This window comes from Fibroporia radiculosa (assembly GCF_000313525.1).
Source record: "Fibroporia radiculosa TFFH 294 genomic supercontigs, scaffold4066, whole genome shotgun sequence".
NCBI classification, from domain to species: domain Eukaryota; kingdom Fungi; phylum Basidiomycota; class Agaricomycetes; order Polyporales; family Fibroporiaceae; genus Fibroporia; species Fibroporia radiculosa.
The window spans coordinates 41906-57811 of NW_012133399.1; the positions used below are offsets into that span (position 1 = coordinate 41906).

General features: G+C 54.2%; 6 protein-coding genes across 6 annotated transcripts; 3 read left to right on the top strand and 3 right to left on the bottom strand.

The window, feature by feature from the left end:
• Nucleotides 1–9: 9 nt before the first annotated feature.
• On the top strand, nucleotides 10–1284 carry FIBRA_05247 (uncharacterized protein; the record flags this gene model as incomplete). The annotated part of the gene is made up of 1 exon (XM_012327019.1): nucleotides 10–1284. The coding sequence occupies one exon, from the start codon at nucleotides 10–12 to the stop codon at nucleotides 1282–1284; it is 1275 nt and encodes a 424-aa protein (XP_012182409.1).
• A 1143-nt stretch (nucleotides 1285–2427) lies between these two features.
• On the bottom strand, nucleotides 2428–4162 carry FIBRA_05248 (uncharacterized protein; the record flags this gene model as incomplete). The annotated part of the gene is made up of 8 exons (XM_012327020.1): nucleotides 2428–2540; nucleotides 2596–2622; nucleotides 2678–3291; nucleotides 3353–3496; nucleotides 3546–3694; nucleotides 3744–3759; nucleotides 3815–3963; nucleotides 4025–4162. The coding sequence occupies 8 exons, from the start codon at nucleotides 4160–4162 to the stop codon at nucleotides 2428–2430; spliced, it is 1350 nt and encodes a 449-aa protein (XP_012182410.1).
• A 765-nt stretch (nucleotides 4163–4927) lies between these two features.
• Nucleotides 4928–7066, bottom strand: FIBRA_05249 (uncharacterized protein; the record flags this gene model as incomplete). The annotated part of the gene is made up of 5 exons (XM_012327021.1): nucleotides 4928–5193; nucleotides 5250–5361; nucleotides 5421–6133; nucleotides 6191–6347; nucleotides 6407–7066. 5 exons carry the CDS (start codon nucleotides 7064–7066, stop codon nucleotides 4928–4930), a joined length of 1908 nt encoding a protein of 635 aa, XP_012182411.1.
• Nucleotides 7067–7833: 767 nt separating this feature from the next.
• On the bottom strand, nucleotides 7834–9782 carry FIBRA_05250 (uncharacterized protein; the record flags this gene model as incomplete). The annotated part of the gene is made up of 7 exons (XM_012327022.1): nucleotides 7834–7996; nucleotides 8075–8242; nucleotides 8310–8416; nucleotides 8474–8614; nucleotides 8670–8887; nucleotides 8946–9248; nucleotides 9338–9782. 7 exons carry the CDS (start codon nucleotides 9780–9782, stop codon nucleotides 7834–7836), a joined length of 1545 nt encoding a protein of 514 aa, XP_012182412.1.
• A 621-nt stretch (nucleotides 9783–10403) lies between these two features.
• FIBRA_05251 (uncharacterized protein) lies at nucleotides 10404–11999 on the top strand (the record flags this gene model as incomplete). The annotated part of the gene is made up of 6 exons (XM_012327023.1): nucleotides 10404–10487; nucleotides 10538–10548; nucleotides 10604–10835; nucleotides 10933–11448; nucleotides 11536–11597; nucleotides 11789–11999. 6 exons carry the CDS (start codon nucleotides 10404–10406, stop codon nucleotides 11997–11999), a joined length of 1116 nt encoding a protein of 371 aa, XP_012182413.1.
• A 1724-nt stretch (nucleotides 12000–13723) lies between these two features.
• On the top strand, nucleotides 13724–15587 carry FIBRA_05252 (uncharacterized protein; the record flags this gene model as incomplete). Its single annotated transcript, XM_012327024.1, has 4 exons — nucleotides 13724–13911; nucleotides 13983–14123; nucleotides 14173–14252; nucleotides 14305–15587. 4 exons carry the CDS (start codon nucleotides 13724–13726, stop codon nucleotides 15585–15587), a joined length of 1692 nt encoding a protein of 563 aa, XP_012182414.1.
• Nucleotides 15588–15906: the final 319 nt, after the last annotated feature.

Sequence of the window (15906 nt, forward strand, 5' to 3'; positions counted from 1 at the left end):
TGCCGCTCCATGCACGTCCACATCCTCGGCTTCGGCGCCATTGGCACTCTCGTTGCTCATCACCTGCGCGCAGCCCTCGACCCAAAACATGTCATCTCTATCATCCATCGGTCTCCCGCCGTTTCCCTCAGCGTCGCTGAGGCAGGCGCATACGCTAGGCTCGAGCAGGATGGCGTTATCCTCACCCAACGCAATTTCCTTCACGAGTCCAGCGATCCTTTTGATGACATCGTCTACAGGAGACTCGAGGTCGAACACCGTCGCCTCAAGGTCAGAGCCTTGCCAGAGGGCGAGCGCAAAGAGCGGCTCTCCAGGGTCGTCAAACCCCAGGAGCCAACGCGCATTCACTCGCTCATAGTTGCAACAAAGGCTCCTGTTGCTGTCAAGGGCATCCGAATGCTCTTGCCACGTCTCTCGCCAGACAGCACGATTGTTCTCTTGCACAACGGCATGGGTGTCTACGAAGAACTCATGCGCACTACGTTCCGCAACAGCGAGCAGCGCCCCAACATTGTCGTCTCCGTCAACACGCACGGTGCGTGGCTGAAGAACCCCGCACACGTCGTTCACACTGGCGTCGGCGCCATCCAGCTCGGCATCATGCCTGACGGGCGCGGGCGCGACTTTGAAGCCAGTCTCGATACATCCCTACCCAAGGAGGACCAGAAACTCAATTTGGACGATATCACACCGCTCCTGGATGACACGCAGGCTCCGCGCTACATCTCGCTGCGCAACACAATGTCCGCACTCATGTCTATGTCCGCACTCAACGTCTCCTGGAATCCAATCTACGACATTCAGCTCGCCATGCGTCGCAAGCTCGTCGTCAACTCCGTCATCAACCCTATTACTGCGCTTCTTTCCTGTAGGAACGGCCAGCTCTTCGAGTCGGTCCCCGCCCGGCGCCTGTGCTATCAACTTTGCAGGGAAGCGTCTCGGGTCTTCTACGCGCAATGGCGTGCAGAGCTCAGGGATCTGGAACCCCCGAACTCAAGAATGTTCAGCAAGCTGGAGAACCGGTTTCCTCGCGAACTCTCAGCGGGGGGCCTCGTGGAAGAGTGCCAACGCGTGGCGCAGCTCACGCGGAACAACTTCTCGTCAATGCTCGTCGATGTTCGCAAAAACCAGAATACTGAAGTGGCGTATATGAACGGGTACATCGTTCACCTTGCGAAGAAATACGATGTCCGCGTGCCCACAATGCAAGCCCTGCTGGATCTCGTCTATTTGCGGACCTCGATTCCGCTGGACTTGCCCGTTGATGTTCAGTCCGTGCTATAGCCGCGGTCATTACGTCCTGTGCATGTAAGTGCGGTGTTTTCGTTTTCATTTCGCTTTAATGATCTTCGCTGGGTGCTTCTAGGACAACTGTTTCATCTTTGCTGGGTTTCTCAGCTGACGTTTAGAACCTTGTGGCCGTCATGCGTACCAGCTTCGCTACAGATGACCGGTCAACGGTGAATACTGTAAACCTGCTGCAGATGGCTGAGTGTGGTCGAGCTCATTCCGCGCGGAAGACTCGTACTTCCTGCGCTTACGCCGATAAGCACAGCCCGTGGAGCGTTGCATGCGCGACGTCATGAGTGTTCTGGGGTATATTGTCAATTATGACCGGCCGCCGACTCGCCATCAGCTTGTGGGCGGAACCTCAAGGAAATTTCAGGCAGCAGCATCTGTGAATGTCCTTATCGATGGGAAGTGTACATATTGTGACATTGTAGAATGTGTCGGTCCTTGTGATGCGGCTCTAACGCTGTACCGATGTCGTAAATCAGGATGGCTGTCGTTCATGTGTGCGGACAGCGGGTAAATGGCGGGACAACGTCGAGGAAAACACATCACCATTACTAGTAATAAGATACTGTCGTCGTAATCTCCCAACGAGCTTACGCGTTGCTGTGATATCAACGCGCCAACTGATCCTTCCAGTGGATTCCAGCTACTGGCGGAAGGCGTCCAAAAGTGCGGCATCCTCAAGCTGATATGCCTAATAGAGGCTAGCCGGCATCTAAGAGTTAGGTATCGTAGATTTGTAGGTACTATCGCGTCAGAGACTTTTCTTTAATGAACAGGGAGGATAGAGCTGCGAGGGCCGCCGATGCGACAGTGAACCACATTGCTACTTGCAAGCCATCGTTGTATGAATGTACCACCACAGAGCGAGTCGCGGGATCGAGTTCATTCATATAGTCCAGTGACTCTCTGACCCGGGTGATGATCTACGTAGGGTTAGATTAAGTTCAGTGAGATTCTCATGACTAATGACGCTGCGGTGGCCTGCACACTTACTTCTTCAACGTCGGAGCCCGTTAATCGCTGGCGTAACCGAACGCGGAGCGTCTCCTGGAAGAGCGTTGTCGCTACAGATAAGACAACGACGGATCCTAGCGAGCGGAACAGGTAGGATACTATCGTGCCACACAGTTAGCTTATCACCTTTACAGCATGTGCATGGGACTTGCCAGCAGTGGCAACAGCCTGATTCTTCAGTCCTGCGTTGGAGATGATAGCGATGAGGGTTGTTGTGAGAGCTCCCCCTGGGAAAACAGTATATGTGAGTTTGATAAGAGAAAGCGGAAAAGGATTCCTTACAGCCTCCCAGATTCATTGCAGCCAGACCTACAGATATCGGAACATAAGCCGACATTTTGGGACCAATGTAAGCAACACTCACTTGCGCCGAGGCCTATCAAAGCAAACTTCCAGGGTCCGGTGAACAGCGCGACTGACACAATCGCGCACGCAGACACCGAGTATGCGATAATGGTAAGGACATAGAACTTCCCTGTAGTCCGCATGATGAGACCAGCAGAAACGCTGCCGATGGCACCGCCGACAACTGCGGGAATGAGGGCCAATCCCACCTTTCCTGGATCGAAGCCTTGAACCGCTTGGAGGTACAGTGAGACATGGAATATGAGGGAGATTATCGCGCCACTGGAGAAGAAGTTGCACGCATAGCTTGCGAGCATCGTGCGATTGGCAATAATGAATTTCGGCGCAAACGGCTCTTTCGCCACTACCCATTCGACGATCCCGAACGCAAGGAAAAATATCGCAAATACGACGAAGCAGGCAATAGTGAGGCGATCTTTCCAGGAAACGTTACCACCTCTGTCTAATCCTAGGAGGAGGGCAAACACCGCGATCACAAGCGTGACTGCGCCGCCGAAGTCAACGCGCTTTAATTTCACCATGAAGTCGGATGACTCAGTTTTGGGAAGCTTGAAGCCAATAGAGAAAATGATCATGGCGAGAATGGTCAAGGGGACTTGAATCAGGAATGCCCTGTAAATCAAGAACATCAATATATTTGGACGCCGCCAATCAGCGTCCGACCGTTACTGACCATCTCCACCCTACCGTCTCTGCGAGCATTCCACCAAGCGGTGCGCCAGTTGCTTGGCCAGACGCAAACACAATATTGGCAACCCCTTGCCATGTCCCTCGGTTGCGCAGCGGCACTACGTCGGACATGATAATGACCCCAACACTATCTGCAACGTTAGAGAAGTCGGTAGGCAGCGCGGACTGGAACTTACGTGCTAATACCGCCCCCGCCCATTCCTGCAATAGCTCGCGCAACGATGAGAGTCGTCATACTGTTTGCGAGACCGCAGAGCAGGCAGCCGAAACAAAACACTGTTAATGCAAGTAACATGCAAAATTTGCGCCCGAAGATGTCGCTCAGCTGGTCGACATTAGTATGACTTCAAAGTGAGGGCTTACAAAACACCAACCTTGCCGTATAATGGTCTGGTAAAATAGCATGGGTCAGGTACAATAAACGTGGAGACAGAACGCGACTAACTGGAAACTCGTCAGGGTGAGCATGTACCCTGTCGTGATCCAGCTGGTATTCTCCAAATGATGGAACTGGCTCCCAATGTGCGCATATGTCGAGGCAACGATAGTATGGTCCATAGCCACCAGATATGTGCCCAGCATCATTGGTAAAATCTTGCAAGTAAAGACGCTCGTTAGGTTGCTTCACTGCCATCTGAGTGAGGATGCTACGTACGACTGCAGTGGCAGACAACTTGGCCTCAGGCCTCTCTTCTTCACTAGAAGAGTCCTCCCCTCGACCGTTAGTTTCATGTGAGTCCTCGACATCCCGTTGAGCCTCGTGAAGCAAAGGCGTCTCCTCGTTGACTGACATCCTGGTGGCTGCTCGATAGCCCGCTCTAGACTGCTGCGTGACGAGCAGTCAACGGAGAGGATGGAGGCGACGGGTAGAAGAAATGCGAGCCGAGTCAATGAGTCTCGTAATCGTCCCGCCCCCGAGCCGGCAGCCCGCATGCGTGGGATGGTGGTGCCAGTGGCTGGAGGTACGATACGGATCTACTGTCTGTGCCATGGACAGCAGATCCACAAGCCAGTGGCTTGGTCAAGCAGCTGACTGATCTCAGTCGGCGCATGGCCTAGTCGCTGATGACGTCGTGCAGTGTTTGAGGGCGAACAGAAAAATGATGAGGGTGTCGCAAGGACAAGCATCAAACACTTTCTAACCGCCCCGGGAGTCCGCTCCAGCCTCGCCCCGGCGCTTACATCGAGAAATTGAACGAGTAGTTGTACAAACAAAACACTAGACAGTAGAACAGTAATTACACTAATGCGCCAAAATACAAGCTTTTTACCTACTACACACCACCATGATGATGATGTTACAAGTACATCATACACGGCACCTTTTGCTACACCGGAACCGACACATATCTCAATCGTACCGGATCCCAAGCACAAGACAATGTCCGTCGTTTGACTTCTGTGGATAGCCGCAGATATGGCGACCCTAAACACATAATTGCACAAAACTAGCATCTAGAAATGGGAAAAGGGGAAGAGGCACTTCAAGCAAGCAAGAATGAGATAGTATCAAGATGAGTTAGTGTACCACTGGGCTGCGAGCCCTACAGTCCACAAGTTACGTGCGCCCGAGCGGCTCAGGTCGTTCTCGGCGCGACGGTTTTGCCGCAGATGAGAGTCCTACAGCAGCCCATGCGGCGCCAGCCTGGTTGTCCTCGGGGTACAAGGTTTTGAGTTCCTCGGTGGGCAAAAGCCTCCCGCGAGATTGTTCCTCGTCCACCTCCACGCCGTCAAAATATCGGCCGAAGATTGTGCGCCCCTCGAACATGTTCCGCGCAATTTCTCTGGTAACGGGTATCGGCTCCAGATCCTCTTCGGCTACGTCTGAGACACACATACATAAGTCTATGAGAATGAAAGTATGCATCGGGTGCGCTCACATCTCTTGGCGCCATCGACCGTCACAACCCAGTAAAAGGGCTGATCCCAGCCTCGCCTGAGGCGCTGAACTTCAATTACAGGCGTGAGGTCCTCTTTCGCCAGGCAAAGCGGCTAGAGGGGCAGTAGTGAGATCCAGAGACAGTTCCCGGCTCAGCAACGAGAGGACTTACGTGCCAGCCGATGACACACCCGACGTAGTCGTACCACAGGTGGCGCACAACCATTCCAACAAAATATTTCACAGAATGAGTAGACCGCATTGACATCATCCTGGCAGCCTCTTCTTCCGTGTCTACGAGGTCCGTGCAATGCCTCGACAGACCCGCACGCGCTGACGAAGTGAGTCTCGGGGACAAGACGTCGTCCAAGACCGCAAGGGCATCGAGCGGCTTCGAGTCCATGATGTGAGAGAGGATCTGGTTATCCTGCGCCTGGAGCAGGAAAACGCAGAACGACGCGTAGCTGCACCACGTAAACTTCTCTACGGCCGCGTCCATTGTGCGCCGCTGGTTCCAGCGGACGGATATGATTATATTCGCTGCGGCACGGTGCAGCATGATACTAATGTTGCATGGTCGAATGAAGTCGATTCGCGCGTCGGAAGGAAGGCCCATCTCGGCGAGCATCAAGGCCGGATCATTGCTTGTAAAAACAAAGGGAGGCTCATCCTTGCACAGGTCAAAAATCATCTCCCGCTCTTCTGGGTTCTGGGGAGCGATATGACAAAGGACCTTCCCGGGGAAGTTGGTAGGCGACGCTCGTATACCGAGCCGCTGACAAACGGCCACAAAGATGTATACAAGGGACATGGGGATTGTCCTCCGGTTCTCCTGTTGCATCAATCCATGCGGAAATTGGTTCAGGAGGTTGTAAAAGTCGACACCTATGAGGGTCCGATAGAAATTAGCTCAGAACGAGAGAGCGAGTAATGGAAATTCACTTTCTGCATTTTTGAACCCCATCTCGCGCAGCGCCGTGCGGATGTGCACACAGAGAGCCCGGAGGTCGTAATTTGTGCTCTCCGGGTCAAGTACGACACCTGCACTGACAAGCTGTTTGCGACATTGGTCCGCCAACCCATTCAGCCACACACTAACCTATTCCACCGACTCGTAAGGATCAAATTGAAGAGTATCGAAGTGTGAAATCGACGTACCTTCTTTGGCGACTCGTCGAAAAACGCAGACAGCCCCGCAAGAGCCTCCTCGAAAGAAACCGTCTCGTCCGCACTACTGTACAGACGCACCCACTGGCCCAACGCATACCGCCTCGCAATCACGCCCAACATCGCCCTCGCCCAATACCGGCGCGGCAGCGCGTGCGGGACCTCCGGGGCCTCCTCGCCCTCCTCTCTCCCCTCGTCCGCGCCCACGCGGAAGTAGACCGGGAGCGGGAGCTGCGCCTCGATCTCCAGCGCATCCCACACGTCGAACGAGTACTCCTGCGCGATCTTGCGCGCCACCAAGTGCCGCCCACAGAGGTGCAGCCTGATCTCGTCCACCGCCACAAGTGCGGCGCGGTCCAGCGCACGGCGCGCAGCGTACATGCGCGCCCAGTCCCCGCCCGTCTCAGCGGCACGGCGCGCCTCGTTCTCCTCGACGCGCTCGGTGTAGCGTGCGCGGTAGTGGGGCTCCCAGAGGCCCGGGTGGAGCGCGACGGCGCGGAGGTGCCTGTTCGTGCAGAGGCAGCTCGCGAGCGTTTTGGCACTGCTGTCGGCGTGGTCGCGGGCGGGCGGGAAGAAGCTGAGGATGTGGGCGTAGAGCTCGGTGGGGAGACGTGACCAGGGTGGCTCGGGGGTGCCAGAGTCGACGTCCATGGCTGGCAGTGGTGAGAGGAACGTTAGGGTAGTGAGGGGCGTTTGAAAGCTCCAATAGCAAACAAATTTTTGGAAGCGAGAGGCTTTATGCAGCGGGCTCCACGGTCTGGGTTGAATGAATGCGGGCACGGTCAGAGCGAGTGGCCGAGCAGGTGCGCTGCAAAGGCAGTTTGACCACTCGTCGCAGCACTGATCGTCGCCGGCGGCTGGGCCACATCATTCTCGATCACTGGATGCCTCCACCCTCGGTTTCGCTGAGTATAGCACTCTGCCTGCCGCTTGGGCTCATGGCGCTGGATCCAAGGCCCGGCTGCAGTGGCTATCCTGCTCATGCCCCTTATCGCAATGCCCAGAAGATGCAATTTTCCAGTCATGTGTCGACCTTTTCAAGATGCGCACTTCGGACGAGCAGGAAAAGTAACTACTGCACTGGATCCAACGTCGACTGTCATCAAGCAATAGTGAAAGCACCAGACAGACGCGCAGAAGAGCAAAACGCAGGACACCATCGACCAGGCATTCTGTTGTTGAAAATATTCTACCGTCACCAACCCATATGTACTAATGAAAACACGGGCAAAGGTCGGATATCGTGCCCATCTATGCAGACCAGCGTCCAAGTTCGCACCGGAACGTGTACTAGGTCCCAAAATAATTCCATGCTTGTCCGTGTCCCATGCAGTATCTTCCGCGGAGATTCGTGCGGCCGATGATCGCGTCAGATCGAAGGGAATAGTGAGAGTCATGATGACCCGCTTTTCAGTGCTTCAGTGGGCATCGGCATCCTTCACTCCCCACTTGACAACGCGCGTCGCGCCAGCATGCCAATCGTGTACTCGGCGTCGAGATAACGTCGTAAATGTCGAGCGGTCCGTGCCGATGAATCCAAGCCCGTTCGACTGGATAGCAGCGTCAAGAATAACCGTATACCTATGCAAAGGTTACCCGTGAGTAATGCGACTCATCAAGCATGCAGCAATAGACAAGGTATCTCGAGGGAACACATACCATTTACCGTATGTCTGCGCGGTCTGCCACGCATCATGATCGATCCTGACCCATCCGCGCGACGTCACATCGGCCCACCACGCTTCGTCAGTCTCGTCCGTCGTCACAATCACTCTGTTATCTGGTATGGACACGTAATGGCGCTCACGTATCTCGTCCTGCACCTCTCTGTCAATTCATGCGCGATCAGCATCGAAGAACTCGAGCCGAATAGCAAGCTTGGTGGAACACTTACTGGACGCGCCTAGCAATGGCGGAGATCGGAGCAAAGCAGTCTTCGGGGGCGGTGGTTGAGGGGCACCAACTACGGAAATCCCCGTGTCGAACATGAATCGATATGTACTAATGATCGTGGTTGAGCAGGGTAGCAGACACATTGAGGACATAAGAGGGACGTACGGGAGGGGTAGCATCACTTTCTAGCAGACCGAATGATCGCCTGACATACGACGCGGCTAGGTCCTCGATACGCGGCGTCCACCGTAGATAGGTACCTACGAATCGCCACGCAGGGGCATAATCGTACTCGTATTCAAACGACTGTGAAGACGTTTAGCATCATACTTCGCAAAAAAAGGTTTATCTTCGGTCTTACCTGCTGAGCGCACAAGTAATACAGGTAATCAAAACATAATACCTGCTCGTCGGGATCGAGGGTGACTTGGTGGTGGGGGGACGGCGAGGGATTGCCGAGGTATCTGGAACGGTCTTCTGAGAAGCCAAATCGAGCGACAGACCAGAACGTGCTGTGCTGGTCATGCTCGTAGTTTGGTATCATCTTAACCCATTCCGGTGTCCTCGTGTACGATATGTCTAGAGGACCGTCATTTATGAGCCCAACGCGACAGCTGGAGATGAAATTCGCATTTACCTAGCTGTAACCAATCAGGGATCGAGCTGATTCTGGGAGCGTGCTCGTGATACTGCACAGATTCCCAAAGATTCCAGCAGCCTATGTCCTCGAGCTGAGGACTGTACGGATCTTTGACATCTCTCCACTCAATGATATCGATGCCCGAGTCCTGTATAAACCGAGGAACGTCGAAAACGTCACCAAAGGGAATGTTTCCGGCCTCGCCGCCAACGTGAGAGGGCGTAAAGACCGAAATGAGGGGCACGCGGCCCGTGAGGACGCCAAGATAGATGAGATTGGCATAAGTCATTACGTCGTTGGCTATAGACGGTGGAGCGGGCGATAGGGAACAGATCGCATGGAAGGAATAGTAAGTGTGACAGGATGGGGGAACAAGTAAAGGGACGCACTCCAACCGGCTGAGATCCAGGAAGTGATGTAAAGGGTGTCATTGCGGAGGTTGTCGCGGAAACGCTGGGTAGGTGGGCCGAGGACGTATGGTGAATGTGAAGGCGTATCTGCAACCTTGTCTTGGATGGCAAGAGATGAGCTGTTGGTCTCAAGAGCACCGGTCTCGGGCTGGATATTCTCGGGAGGTGGGACGGTACCAAGAGTGTCCGGGCGGGACGCAAATATGGAAACGGAGGCGAAGGTAATGAGAGAGAGAGTAGAGAGCGAAGCAAACGCCATGAGAATGAGGCGTCTTAGTCTTGGATTAATGCGGAAGACGCGGTGGATCGAAAAGGACGGTTGGAGGGGCGGGAGATGCTCCTTGAGGAGTGGCTCGCTGGACTCTGCGCGATCATGAGCGGCGTAGTCATCGCGGAGGTCGTCGAAGGAGCCTTGTTCCTTCATGGCGGGGTACTGGAAAGCTGGGAGACGCTGGGGGTTGGGAGGGACGAGCCATGACTGAAATGCGGCGGATGGAGAGTCACGCAGAGCGCCACTCGAGTCGCCTCTCCTGACCCGATCCCATCTCTCGCGCCTCCCGTCTGTCACGCGCGTGACTGCAATCCCCAGTGCCGACAGTCACGGTGGCGACAAGCACTCCTGACCATCACGCCATCATCATCGCCCAATATCAATGCCCGCCCGGAGACATGTTGGCTACACGCGCAGCCTGAGGGCGGTCGATAGCACTGGCCTTCGGAGTTCGTTTTCCAGCCCTCGTGTTCGCGCAAGACCCTGCTCTAGCGCACACGGGCGCGGATAGACCGCATTTCGGCTTCGATGTATCGCGGAAGAATGGGCCTCGGCGCACTAGTCTGTTGTCGTCCTCAGCATCTCCTGCGGCTTCAGCGATGTGCCTCCCCTGTAAGATCGAGACTCTGATCTCTCCTGTCCGTCTCCGGCGGCGGGTAAGTCGGATTCATCTGGATGTGAAACACGCCACTTTTGATCCTGAACCCTGATCCGTCACATAACATAAGTCGACGACGACTCCCGCTGTGACCTCCTCCTTTGTCCTCGACAGCCATGGACCCCTCCGCTAGGTCCGACAGTCCCCAGCCATGGAAGGTCGCCGCTGTGGTCTCGTTCTACATGAGTGCCGCCCTTGTCGTAAGTTCTTTCACCTCCTCATGGCCTCCTCTATTAACTAGTTGTCTCAGATGGTTTTTGTGTAAGCTCTTCACTTATCTCTCCCATCTACTCAGTCTGAACACCACTGTTCACAGCAACAAGACCGTCCTCAACAATGCCCCCGAGCTGCCTCTCATGTTCCTCTTCCTCCAGCTCGTAATCGCGGTTATCCTCCTCCGCCTCACAGCCCGCTTCACGCATCGCGTCGAGATCCCCGACTTTGACTGGTCGACCGCCAAGCAACTCACCCCTGTCACCCTCGTCAATGTCATAGGTCTCGTCTTCAACATTTACTGCCTTCGCGGCGTAGATGCTTCCTTCTTTCAGGTGCGAGATCCGTACCACACAATCCCGTCTTTTCATCTCGGTTGACTCGCTCTGCGCCGTGCGCAAGCTGACGTTCTCTTTGACCGATGCTTTTCAGATTGCCCGCGGGCTTGTACTCCCGTTTACCATAGCCGTTTCATCCCTCGAAACCCGCTCCTTGCCATCGTGGAGTGTAGTGGCTGCAGCAACCACAGTCAGCATCGGCTTCTTCCTTGGCATCGCACCCCCATCATTCGAGAGTCTCTCACTTCACGCGCTCCCCTCACTCGCTATGCGCCCGGACACACACTGGCTGTCAATCTTATACGGCGTCCTCTCTTCCCTTTTCATTGCGGTGCACTCCGTTCTCATCAAGCTCTCACTCCCGCATGCGAATAACAGCACAATACAACTCGCGTACTGGCAGAACCTTGGCTCGGCCATATTTCTCTTCCCGGTGATCCTCCTTCAGGGCGAAGTCTACGGGCTTTGGTGGTTCCTGCACGTCGCCGGCTGGGATAAGCAGACGTTCCTGGTCGGGACCGCTGTGACCGGCTTATTCGGTTTCCTTCTCTGCGTCGCAGGACTGCTGAGCATCAAGGTGACGAGCCCGATCACGCACATGTTCTCCAGCGTGAGTGTTTTGTCCCATCCCGGGGAGAGCGCACCCAACTGACGTACTATGTCCTCTTATACCCCGAATCTATTGGATGGTGATTAGGCTGCACGTTCTGTCATTCAGACTTTGCTTGGCGTATTGGTTTTCCAAGATATCCTTACTACGTACGTGTTCCATTCCCTTCGTTTTCGTCTCCAAATCGCTTTTTATCTTCAGTCTGCTCTACATAACTTAACCGCCACGATCAGACCAATTTGCGTCTGCGCGCTGACGCTAGTGTTTCAGTCGTCATCTTGAATTGCCTCGTCCATCTTCCCGGTTATCGGACGCTCACTGACATGATGTATTCCCACAGGAACCGCGCGGCTTCGATTTTGGTCATCACCTCAGGTACCGTGTACTATACCTGGGCGAAGTCGGTCGGGACCGCACCTAGCAAGCCTCGTCCGAGCATGCCACAGGACCCAGAAAACCCTGATAAGGAGAATTCCAGCTTCATGAAGGAATATGGTGATGACCGCCTCGAGGACATTCTCCTTGAGCGTCGAGAAGAGGATGAGAAGTAAAGACTGGTTTATGAGGTCCTCTAGGGCATCGTTGGGCCTATCTTTGCAAGACGTCACCGGGAGTTTCTGCAAATCTGCAGTTTCGCTGATGAGTTGCTGAAGTTTAGTGGCACACTTTCTTCTTTCATCTAGTTGAGGCCCATGACCAAACATAAACATCTTGCATATTCTGCACATGCTTCCACGTACTTACAATTCAGGACTTGGTGACGCCACTGATAGGTTCTGACGCTTTTGATACCGGACATTGCTATATCTTTTCCTATATTCCTAGAAGTTGGAGTTATGACTCTCATAATGCCGTACACTTGTACTATACGAAGCCGTCAATGGCTTCCCATAATTTATGACACCAAAGCGATGTTCTAGTTGAACTTTAAACCAATTGATCAAGGCGCTGCTAACTTAGTGACACATACGAATACGATCGCGCTTGTTTATTGTTTTGCCGAGGTGTAGTCGTTCATAACGCCGGGTCATGATGTATACGTGGAGCCTGTAGCAGCGCTTCGGTGACGAACTGGTTCGACGAAAATCAACTGTGCATATGCTGGAGATTTCGCTCCTGCTCTCAGTACGGGCCCACAGATATCATAGCCCATAGCAACGCGAGTTTTTGAGGCCCTTCTTCCCGCAGCCGAAGATCCACTGTCACAATGGCAAGTATGAACGAACCGCACGCCGTGGAGCTGCCTCTATAGAAACGGAATGACGGCCGACTCGTCGCAACCCCGTTAATCGGATAGCTTGAGTCAATAATTAAGAAGCGGGAAGTTACATAGTTCTGTCGAAACGAGGCGCAATTTCCGGTGGAGCTGGTACTTCCTACCGGAACCTGATAGTCTGCTTGAACGTCTCCCGGATCCACTTGCCACGGCGGACACTCTACCGGCGCAGCGCCTCCTGACCCCAATCGCAGAGGACATGTCACGCTATCCATATCCATTTCGTGAATATTTGTTTCACCCACTCCTGTATTGGCTGGGTCCGACAGTCCCACTTCCACGACCGTTGCGATCGGAAGGTTCGATTAATGGGATAGGGGGGGCCGACCGATCTGCAGGCGTTGCGGAGTCTGGCGGAATAGAAACGGCCTTCTGAGACCTCCTTCTCCTCTTGTGACCTTAGCCAAGTCAAAACCGACGGGTCGAGGCTGCACCGTAATCTCGACGGAGAAAGGTGGCCGAAACCTTCCAACTTATCCCCAATCTGTCAAGGTCTAAAGGGCGAAATGCAGGCACAAGGCTACTACACCGTGATTCGAACTGTCGTCGCCTCGCGCCAATAGCTACTTGACCTTTTACAGAGGCCTTGAGGTGAAACCCTAACCCGACCTTAGGCGTTGTCCTGTGGAGTATTCGGAGATAGCAGTCGACAGTTCAGTGACGCTTCGCTAGTGGGAGGCCTCGCGCTCCCGCAGCCAGGCTGAACTTTCCGAACAGGAGGAACGCTATTGCAACAATGGCCGATAATTATGGTGCCGAGTGCAGCCGACGTATAGGGCGTTGTCGCTCTTCCCTGCCAAGGTCATTTGCGCGCCACTCTGCGCGTCCCAGATCAGACACCATGTCCGCTTCAGCTCCAACTCATAGCCCCTAGTTCGATCTGGAAGTTCGGTAAGGCCCTATTCGCCATTCAAAGCTCCATCCCACTGTTGCACTCGCGATTCAACCCCCAACTTCCTCCTCGCGCGCCCTGGTCGTCCTCTGGGTCTGGTGTGTGACATGTCTTTACGCTATGGTCTCCCTACACCTCCGCCACTCAGCAACGAGGAATACAAGGAGTATGTCGATTCGGTGATCCCTTGCGCGTCCAAATCGACGGTGAATCATCAAAGCCGCAAAGAGCCCGCCATCCGCTATGAGCGTAAGATGGGCGACACCGAGCTATCCTATTTCCTTCCCTCTCGTCAGTCGGGCGTAAATGACATGCAAGTATACAGTACCTGCCATCCTTGTAGATACTGATGCACAACTCGCATAGGTATCTGCATCTTGGATTCCACGCGCCGGAACGTCTGGTGCGTCGCGCGCGTGTCTGTATCGTATGGGCCATTTTGCGGTTGCGCCATCCGCTCCTTTCTGCGAGCGTTGAGATGCACGACTACGACGACGTACGCTTTCTGTACGTGCTTTTGTCCTTTACACCACATACATTCTCATCCCTTTACTAGGTATGATGCTCCGTCGTCTGTTGACGCCGCTCTGGCTAGCGCCAATGCAAATTTGGAGTATCGGGCAGACACGAAAGACGGTGAGACTCCTTGGTGTCATGGTGTAGACGAACATGACTCACTTCCGTTTAGAGCTTATTGACTCTTACCTCAACGGCTCTCGCACACTCTCTAATGAACGTCTCTCGTACCTTGTCGTTTCCCAACCCGCGGATTCGATCATGCCCACCCCGCCACGCACGCCTTCGCCGTCACGCACAGCCCGTACAAATACAGAAGTGGCACAATCAGAATCTGGAGAGTATCAGTATGACTTGCTCATCTGTGCCATGCACTTCCTAGGCGATGGCATGGCTCTTCATCAGTTCGCTAACGACTTCTTCGGTCTGCTTGGAGGAGAGCACAGTGACGAAGATCTCACCGACATGCTTCGTTTGGAATGGGATGTTCGGTGGGGTACTAATACCTACCGCTCCGATGGCATCATTCCAGCTACCCTCGAAGACAGTCTCCCAGTGCCTTCCACATCGAGTTTCAGGCGCGCCGCAGAGCATGTCGATTTCCAACTCTCGCAGTCATCTTTGCTTGGTGGTCAGACATTCCCTAAGCAGAAGCATCCCGAGCGGCATACTGTTGTACCTACGTTTTCCATTCCCCACTCGCGTACCAAAGCAATTCTGAAGAAGTGCAAGGAGCAGGGAGTAAGCATCAGCGCGGCACTCTTCGCGGTGTGCAATGTGGCCTGGGCTCGCATGGGTGGTGGGAAGAAAGAGCTTCCAGCGATGATGTACTCCGCTTTGAACCTGCGCCCATACTTCGCCAGAGCTTCCCAGAAGGTAGCAGAAAAGGCGCTGTGGGACTCATATTGGTTCCTCGCGATCGGCTATTTCAACGTCGTCCTCCCGAACTTCCTTCCAGCAGGTGCGCAGGAAGCCACGTTTTGGCACCGCGCGCGACAGGCAAAAGCGCAGAGCGCGGGGGCAGCGAAAAACCGATTCATCGTGTCACGGACGCGGGAGATGGCGAAGGAGCGTGGCACGCGTGCGCGTGCGTGGGGAAAGGAAGATGACGAGCGCGAGCGAGGGACGTGGGTTCCTCCAGCGGATACTCCCAAGCCCCCCTCGGTAAAAGATATCCTCCCAGCTCGTGCACCAGTTCCATCTGCTGCGCTTATTGGGCTTTCACTTCTGGGTAACCTCGACGGGACGTACGCGCACGCAACATTTCCTGCAATCAAGTTGCACACGCTCACCACGGGGTCAAGACAGAGGCACGGAGCGATGCTGCTTTTCGGGTACACATTCAAAGGGAAATTGTGGGTAAGCCTCGGATACGACGAGAACGGATTTAAAGAAGGTGTTGTTGAGAGGTTCTGGGAGGAAGTCGAGAATTGTGTGGAGGAATTTTTGGGTTGAGATTCGGCGACCTCTAGGCCATGAACTTGCTCGGACTTCGAAATGGATCATGGATTGGACTCGGATGGCTTGAATAGGTCTCCCTCTTTACGTGCCGCGTTTAGTAGAGTCAGTGCGAATCTTTAGGACTTCTCAGTAGGAATTATTAGCAGCCCGAGAGTCACTGCACTCACATTCTCTGTATTTGTTATTCTTTCCAGGACTCATTGCCTTTTGATCGCCTCGATGCTATCGCGCCGCTACGATTTCAGTGATTCGTGAGTCAAGGAGTGTCCAATCATGTCGGCGGAAGTGTGAACGGCTGGGGGGGGGGGGGGGG